Raw genomic sequence first — 8,895 nt, 5'->3', positions numbered from 1 at the left:
CCATTTCAACCCCACCTTATGAATTTTATTTCCTTTTTGCCATTTTTCAAATGTGTAATCTATTTGATTCTCGGCGATAAATGAAATGGCCACGGAGAGCTTTAGTGAAGTATACTTCATTTTGCTTATTAAATCGATTAGGTTTCTTGGTCCGATTGACCAAATAACTTAAAAAATGGGATGTTGGTGGCCGAGTGGATCGAAGTCACGATAGCTCAAGTGGTAGAGCAGCGGCGTATTTAGTCGAAGGTCGTGGGTTCGAATCCCGCTCGTGACACTGACTTTATTATCTCAACCAATACCTTACATAAAAATTAATTAATTGAAAGATTTTATATTATATTATGAATTTTATTATTGAATTTAGAACAATCTAATTCAATAAGTGTCATTAAAATGTTTGTACAAAAATACTAAACATATAGACAAAAATGGTTCAAGATTTGAATAAATCGAAATTAATTTGGTATTTAGTAAATATTGGTCATATTAGTGTGAAAGTAGTTGTAACTAAAATAAGTTTCATTTTAGAAGTTAGAAATTATTCAATCAGAGGTAACTCCAGACAACGGACTGATGTCATTTTATTTCTCAGGGCAGTTATGTTTCAATTCCGTCGGTACATCCGGTTTCTCTAGTCTCTTTCGGCTACCGACGAGATGATAAAAAAAGTTAAATGGAATTCATAAATTTACGAGACGTTTCATTACAAACATCGTACTTTCCCTCCGACACGAGGATTCGGTGGATTACAATAATGAACCGGGTATAATCAATTTTAATAGTAGCCTATTGATTACAACCATTTATTACCATTACGTAATTCTAAATGGTATGGATTTAAAATATTTTCCCTGGGGGTATTAAGGTGTGGTTTTTTTATAAAAAGGCTATCTAAAGCTATAAGAAGACATATCTATCAAAGTTATCTGATAATACAACTGCTTTTGGTGAAAAATTAAAATTGCAGTTTGTATCAAGTTGAATAATATCTCATAAGATAAATCGGGAAAATTTTTTTAATTCCCTAAATCCCCTTGTTGGTTTATTTCGTTCAATCAATAATAATTCATCTTCAGTATTGGAATATTATTTATGGGACGAGAAAGGTGTACTAGTCATCGCCGGCCAACTGCGCCTAAAACGGAAAATTTTGCGTTTTTTGAAGCATCTTTCTCACTGTCTCTCTCATACCCTCTCGTTTTTCCATCAGGTTATCAAATTACTGTTGAAAGAACAATAAGACATACATAAAAACACACAACACTTAAGGATTTTCGCGTTACCCGCCTCCGGGCATTATTAGGTTAAGCTGATTTCATCAAATACGGATTGAATGAAATAAATAGCCGAGTTGTATTATAAAAAGAGAGAAGAAAGATGCCCCTGGTCTCGTACTTCTTAATGTACGAGGCGGGGCTGCTTTCTCCTTGATCTTGACCTTCCTTCAAAGCCAAGTCTGACCTTCCTTCATTTCTTCTATTTATATAAGATATCCTGTGATTCATTTCGCCTTTTTTTTAAACATTTCTATTTTCTTTTAATATCCTGTAATGTTTTTATTGGTGGTTAAAAATGTTCATTCCATCAGATAATCTTGGTAACAAGACTACAAAAATTTAAAGAAATACGTAATTCAAATTTTATTTACAAACAAATAATAATAATAATTTTAACTTAATTTGGAGGTAAAACTATTTTAAATCTAGGATGTTGGTTTTTTTTAAAAGTAAATATACTGATTTATTTTTATGCAACATATTTATTTCAGTTGCTAATGCATTTCGGCCACGTCCCTGGACCTTCCTCAGAGCTCCCTAATTAGCTAAAATAAATTGGTGTGTTTAGTTAAAAAAAAACTAACATTCTAGATTTAAAATTAATATTAATATTTAAAATATTTATTGTCTAGACACTGTTTTTAATGGCTCCACATAAACTAGTCAAGTGTGTTCGTGATTTTATTAGTTGCCTTGCTTAAAGATTCAAAGATTTTTTAGCACTCTTCACCCGTGCTCGGAGCCATAGATTCAGGGGACATGGATTGACAAGCATTTTCTATCGTTTGCCGCAGCTCTTCAATTTAGTGCTTGGTTATGATTGGCTAGACTCTGCTTTTTAAATGGCCCACAGAAAATAGTCAAATGGCGCAAACAATTGTGTGCGAAGTATCTATCAAGCTGAAGACGCATTCTTTGTTGTAGAGGAAATCATCTAATAGTGTTAGTAAAACCTCCCTCAAAAAATTGAGAAACTGAGCACCATATAAATTATTTTCGTAGAAATAAGGCCCAATTACTTATTTCCGAGAAGTCAACACCAAACGTTGATACTGTGAACCTGATGACGTAAGTACGAAATTCTCGGATTTTCCTCTGCCCACGTTCGTAAGTAAATTCCATCAGTTTAGTACCCCATTAGAGGTGAACTTGGATTCATTAGTCCGTAGGATGAATGGAAGAACGTTTTCTTCAACCTCCCAGATCGACATTTGTGCAAGGAACGTTAGACGCCTGTCATAATCAGAGTCCCAAAGTACCTGGAGAAGATGAGAGGCATGAGACCGTTACCGCTTAAAATTGTAAGTCCGGAGTACATCTCTAATTTTATTTTTTGAAAAACTTAAATCCCTCCAATATTTCGGAGTGGGGAATTCGGATTTTCGCTAACATACAATAAAATATTCAGCTTCTCGTCCAATTTACCCTGCCGGTTTCTTGGTGATGCACCAGATTCTTATCTCCTCGTCGCGAGCAATACGAATAAGCCTTTTGTGATTTACTCTGGGGCGCTCAGGAAATTTTTGGAAGAACAATTCGGCTACACAACGCGCGATACCACCACTATCAATAAAGCAGTCGTACTCGCAGTTTTTCGGAAAAATATACTCGGTTCATTTTGATTTGCATACTGAACATAACGAATAGGTCCAATTGTAAAATTTATTTACTCCCAGAATTTAAGATTTCCTCTCATAATGCGAGTTTGACAAACAATGACAGATTGTAAACAATAAAGGCAATTAATGTTTACTTTAGTGAAGAAGCAAATTATTGGAATTAACAACAAAACGAACGAAATGCGTTTTTTAAACTTTTTGCCATAACTTTGTCATTTTGAGACCAATTTAAATTCCGATTGTACCATTGTTTTCAATGTTAAAAACCCTTCAATAAGATCTGTCAGGATGCATAGGGTCATATTTCAAAATTTTAATTTGAACTGGGACTTTTCTCCCCCCCCCAAAAAAAAGCTGATTTTAGCGCGACAAAATTCTGAAAATGAGCAGGTGGAAAATTTCAATTAAACAAACTTTCTTCAGCGAAAAACTGCTTTTCAATGTAATAATACATGAAAACTTCTTTTGACAAAAAAAACAAAACATTTTTATTTTTAAATTACAAGGCATTGAATTGTTTTTATTTCTTCCACAACGACAATATTTTTTTTTTTTTTTGCGTGTGTGTCCCTGTGAACTGCTTAATACTAAATTGGATATGTGATTAGTCAACAATGTGGTTTTTATTAAAGCTTTTAATACAAATAACGAGTGATTTTGCAAAATTTTTCTATTTATACAGTAATTATGTGAAAAGAATAAAAATGACCAACTGACATACACAATTTTATGCGTTATAATAAACGCTATTATTAATATATAAAAAATTATAACATAATTATTAAAAAAACAAGATTTTTCTTAAAAATGTAATATGAGAATTTTGCAACAACTTTTGTTTTATCAAATGCATTAGATGAAGAGGCTTATTTATTTCTTTTTTATTCCATTGGTCAATGAATTTTTTGGTTCACTCATCATTCTGTGTGAAATTATTTAGCTTTGTTTTTTGTATACCCTGGATCGACTAGCATATTTGTTTTGACATTTATTGTTTTTCTTCCACAATGCACCAATACAATTAAAAAAACTAAAGAAAAAACATCATATAAACTTTATAAACTTAATACAATATATCATATTACTAAATATTTTTGTTTTTATAGAAACTGTCTTTTAAACCTATTAACTTACATATTAGTAACTTTAAAATGTATAACAAATACTGTTTTATATGTTATTCACAATAAGTGCTCTCTCTCTATATATATAATTTATAATAATTATTAATTATGTAATTTATATAAATACTGTACAAGCAAGTAGAAAAAAGAATATACAGTAGAATATACACATGAGGAAGATTTTTAAAAAGCGAGAAACTATACATTTAAAGAAATAAATACAAAAAATTTGTACAAAACAGTTATTTATATTTTAAAAACAAATATATGAAAGAAACATAAAGTTGAAATCATAATAAAATATACATACATAATAGTATCACAGAAAGTTTTATAATGACTAGACTTCGGTTGTGAAGTGGGGTTATAGAAGTTTGTGCACACGTTTAGTTCGACATGGGGCAAAGTATGAATCATGATTTCCAGACACGCAGTTTTCTTAAAGAAACACGTTTTAGCCTTGAAACGGCTGTTCTCATATCTGGTGTCAAGTCGTCATCAGAGAGGGTCTCCCCTTCTGAATGGACTTCTCGCTGTCTACGGCATGACCCTGTGTCCCTAACACTACGACTCAGCCCGCTGAGTGGAAATTTTGCTTTAGCAGTAGGATCACTAAGTGCTTCACCGACCGGCAGCTTGGCAAGACCCTTGCTTAATCTATCTAAAGTTGTCGTCCTCAAGTTTCCCCCTTGCCTTCTTATCTCTCTTTCTCGTAGTATGAATCTCCCGATCGTCTGCCAATGTGCTTGAGTTCGAAATATATTTTCGTCATCGGGAAGAATACGTTGCTGATGTGTATTCCCCCATTTTAGTTCCTCTAGTAAGACAAACCTTGTAGGGTCCTCCATTCGTCTAGCTTTAACTAAAGCTTGTGCCAAAACATCTTGGGCACAGGCACTTAGAGGAACTTTTAATATTGCATAAGGTATTTCAGGAGATACGTTATGTACGCAGACTAAAAAGTTGTCAGCTTCATCCCATGTTCTAGCTTGCTTTACTCTCGTTGATCTTATTGAGGATAACCAAGCTCTACTACTGGGATCATCCCCCATTCTTTTAAGTAGGAACTTTCCTTCACCTTGCCATTGGGCCTGTGCTTGCAATGGGCACTCTTGGGGATCAAGTACTCTTTGGGTGGGTGGAGCTTCCCTGTCTTTTCGATCCCAACCACGAGACACTTCTTCAACTAGTACATAGTCGTGAACCCTTTCTGAACCTTGACCGGACTTTTGAAGAGCCTGCAGCACAACTTCCTGGGTGGTACTTTCTTGTGTAATTTTTAGTATTGTATACTGCTCTTCTGGTACAACCCCATACACCATTAGGAAAAACATTCTTCTTTTTCCAGTAGGTCGAAGTTCTTGCTTCGCCGTATTCTTTTCACTGCCTCTGTCTCCAGGTATCTCACTTTGGCTGACACTTTCCTCTTCCGTTCTGGAATAAACAAACAAGGTCGATAGTTGAAGTGGTTGGTTTTGTGGTGTACGCAGCCTAACATGTCTATAACCAGGCCGCAGGCACTTTAAAGGTAAAACTCTTTGGCAAACATGATGATTTGTATTTGAGTCCACGACAGTAAACCTCAAAAAGGCCAAATCGGAAAACATAACTTGAAAAAAGAATGGTTCATTCCAAATTGGGTTTAAGGCATTTCTTTGAACTACTTTTGTCTTTTGCTTGTTGCAATCGACTGGTATACCTATGAGTTCCACTTCTACATAAACACTTGCTGTGAGGTTTGTCTGATTTACATACTGGCCAGAAATTATATTCAGTATCATTTGTGATGAATGAAGCCCATCAAATTCCTTCTCCCAAGGGTTAAATCTCCGGTACATCATATGAGATCTGTCTCTCATGACTGCAGGTTTAGGAACATAGCCACACCTTCCATTCTGTTCGAACATTGCACTATTCAGATGAAGGGCTGCGTCTTCAGTTTGATAATTTAAAGCAACCATCTGAATGCCAAACGCCCAAAATATGACAGGATTGAAATTTGAAGAATCGATTCTCATCCCTGCAGGATACGTCCTCACAAGCTGTGTCTCTGTATGTGCTATCAGTGCATGTGGTTGCTTCCGACACAATTTCTTGGCAGAGTTTTCATTCAATGACGAACACTGATAACACGGATGGTATGTATTTGCTCTTCCTTTTGGGTACGAGTGTGAATCAGAAGGGCACGGACTGCTGAGTCCAACTGGTCCACCAGTCAATGACGCTCCGCTTCCTTTTTTCAGGATGACACTAGATGTTACAGCTGCAACAGCAGCCACCCTCTTGCACCTCACTGAGCTATTTGGACTGATTGTGTTTAAACCTCTAAATTTGATAGCCTAGTAACAAAATAAAAAATTAATTTCCAATTAAACTGAACTAAAAGTTAAAAATGAAATTAATTTTAAAAAATTATATACCTGAACATATACAACAATGTCAGAGAGCTCTCGGGCAATTTGACTGCTTTGTTTTTTAGCTTTGTGGGCATTCTGGTCATCTTCAAGAAGAGCCCAATCTATATCTGCAGGCTGGCTAATTTTTCCAATTGATCTTGATGGTGTTTTCAATGCAGAATCATGACTTGACAGTGAATCCGTTCTTGGACATTCAGCTGCTAGCAAAATGACATATTTTTACTTTTAATCAAAACTGAGCCTTTGTAATCATTTTGTGCAACCAAAGAAACTACCAAGCAGAAGATAGGAACATGAGAACACTAATTTTAACTTCATAACGTTGATGTGATTTAGTTTATTATTATTATTTTAAACACATTTAGTTTATTTTTATTATTTCTAAATCCTGCCAATGGGCCCTTGGAGACTAGGAAAAAGTTATTTTATGTAATTTTTTAAATATGTTTTTCTGTCTTTATTATGCATGTATTTCAATGATATTATATATCATTACAGGTGAATTTCTATGCAGAATAAGAGAGTATGCAATCTTAATTGCAAATTCAATTAGGTTTGATATATAAACAGTTGCAAATACCGACACTAAAAAAATAGTAAAATAGGCGCAAAATATTTGTGTTAAAAAATTTGAATTCATTTTAAGCTTCCTGTAAAACCATTAAATACAAATTTTCATTGCAATCAAAAACAGACAGTTTTGAGCTGGATTTGGCAAGGGTAATTTTTTTATTGCCAATGTCAGGTGTTCTACTAGAATAAAAGAACAGTTAAATAAAAAATAACAGTTGTAATAATGTTGGATTTGAATGAAATCCAGAGGTATTAAGAATTTTAAGTGGAACACCAGACATCAGTTACAGAAAAAATGCCCCTGGATATCCACCCCAAAAAAATATATTTTTTGTTTGCATTGAAAACTCAAATTTAATGGTGTAACAGGTTGCTTAAAATGAATGTATTTTTCAAAGACAATTTCTTTCTGAGGTCATTTTAACTCTCAGAGAGCCGATATTTTTGAAAGCCCATTTGTAAGTATGTTGGGTTCGAAATTACGTAAAATATATTTGTTCATTGGCCAGACTAATATTTTTTAACCTAGTATCACTAGAAATAGATTTATTAAAATCTGTGATACTACATGTGTAGCCTCCCTTTTGGGTAAATGATATAATTTTTTACTTAAATTCAACACACTACCTTCAATGTTTTCATCTTCATCTTCATCCTCATCATCGTCATCATCACTAAAATCATCATTAACTGAGCCACCACTTGTGTTTGAAATTATAGAGCTGGCTCGCCCAGATGGTGGTAGCTGGTGGCCACGTGTCTTTCCTCCTCTCGTAATAGGAAAAGGCGGTGGAATTTCAGCGGTTAATTTCTTGTTTTTAATCAATATGCGATATTTGAGCTGTCCAGGAGATGGAAGGCAAGGCTCATCAGAAAAGTCACTTTCAAATAAAAATTTGGTCACCAATTTCTCACCAAACACATTCTAAAAAACATGAACACAGTGTCAATCTATACCGCATGGTTGAAGAATTTATTGTAGTACTTGAAATATGTGAGCCATTCTCGCTTGTTGTTGAAGTGAACAGTGATTTTCTATCGAAAGGATAACTGGGTATGGTGAGGTAACAAAGGCACTTCGGTTTATAGCTTCCACAACAGATCTAAAAGGTATCTTCGTTGTGAAAGTATGACCATGGTAAATAAGAGGTGAACCATCATCACCATCCCAACAATCTAGCTCAACACATCTACATCCACTCAAAAGAACCTAAAAAATATATATATAAATTAATAGATTTAAACAAACATAAACAAAAGAAAAATACCTGACTATAAAGATCGACAGATGATTCTCCTTTTAACTGATGACCAGTAAGGTAGGTATTATGTGATGAAGCTATGTAATAATGTGACAACGGATAATCCATTTCCCTTTCATCAGGGCTCACTTTTTCATTGACAAAGGCAAAGTTTTCCTTGTCCATTAAATATCTGGCGAAACCCTCAAAGGATAAGCAGTTATGTGACCTCAACGTTGGGTCTGGCTCATGGCGCTGAAAAAAACATAGCACGGTGAAAAATTTGCACCAAAACTCCAAAAACAAATTCTAACCTGTATTAAATCCTTGACTTCTTCTTCTGTATATTGTTCTAGCTGTTTTGTCTCGAGGAACTTAGCAAAACTGCTCAATTGGATGACCTGGGACTTTGAGGAGTCCACGCTGGCACGGTTTGATATTATGCTGGATGTTGCGATCGCATCAAAGATTTTTTTCTTCTGCATTGCCGGGGTGTTTTTGTAATCTAGCAAGTCGGCTGAACTGTTTCTAGTTAGAAGGCCTATTAAAAAATATATAAATATTTAAAATTTTTGTGTACATATAAGTAAATCAAAGAAATTTTATTTATCAATTAATTTTAAATCAAATGTGGCAATAAA

At 34.4% G+C, this 8,895-nt stretch overlaps 1 protein-coding gene across 2 annotated transcripts in view; it reads right to left on the bottom strand.

Annotated features, from left to right (window-relative positions):
• Window positions 1-4,284: 4,284 nt before the first annotated feature.
• The window catches only part of LOC112126115 (1-phosphatidylinositol 4,5-bisphosphate phosphodiesterase epsilon-1-like), a 54,284-nt gene continuing 49,673 nt past the window's right edge, over window positions 4,285-8,895 (bottom strand). The window contains exons 16-21 of one of the 2 annotated variants that reach the window (XM_024228705.1): window positions 8,569-8,795; window positions 8,282-8,509; window positions 7,999-8,223; window positions 7,641-7,938; window positions 6,444-6,640; window positions 4,285-6,362 (exon numbers count right to left, since the gene is read on the bottom strand). In XM_024228705.1, the coding sequence (XP_024084473.1) occupies window positions 4,437-6,362; window positions 6,444-6,640; window positions 7,641-7,938; window positions 7,999-8,223; window positions 8,282-8,509; window positions 8,569-8,795 (3,101 nt within the window). In that variant the 3' untranslated portion in view covers window positions 4,285-4,436. The remainder of the gene's footprint in view (window positions 6,363-6,443; window positions 6,641-7,640; window positions 7,939-7,998; window positions 8,224-8,281; window positions 8,510-8,568; window positions 8,796-8,895) is intronic. The other variant, XM_024228707.1, reaches the window with a different exon arrangement.

This window comes from Cimex lectularius, unplaced genomic scaffold, assembly GCF_000648675.2.
Source record: "Cimex lectularius strain Harlan isolate CLEC.00 unplaced genomic scaffold, Clec_2.1 scaffold246, whole genome shotgun sequence".
In the NCBI taxonomy this organism is placed as follows: domain Eukaryota; kingdom Metazoa; phylum Arthropoda; class Insecta; order Hemiptera; family Cimicidae; genus Cimex; species Cimex lectularius.
Note: the sequence above shows the minus strand (reverse complement) of the source record. Positions and strands in the feature narration are given on the sequence as shown.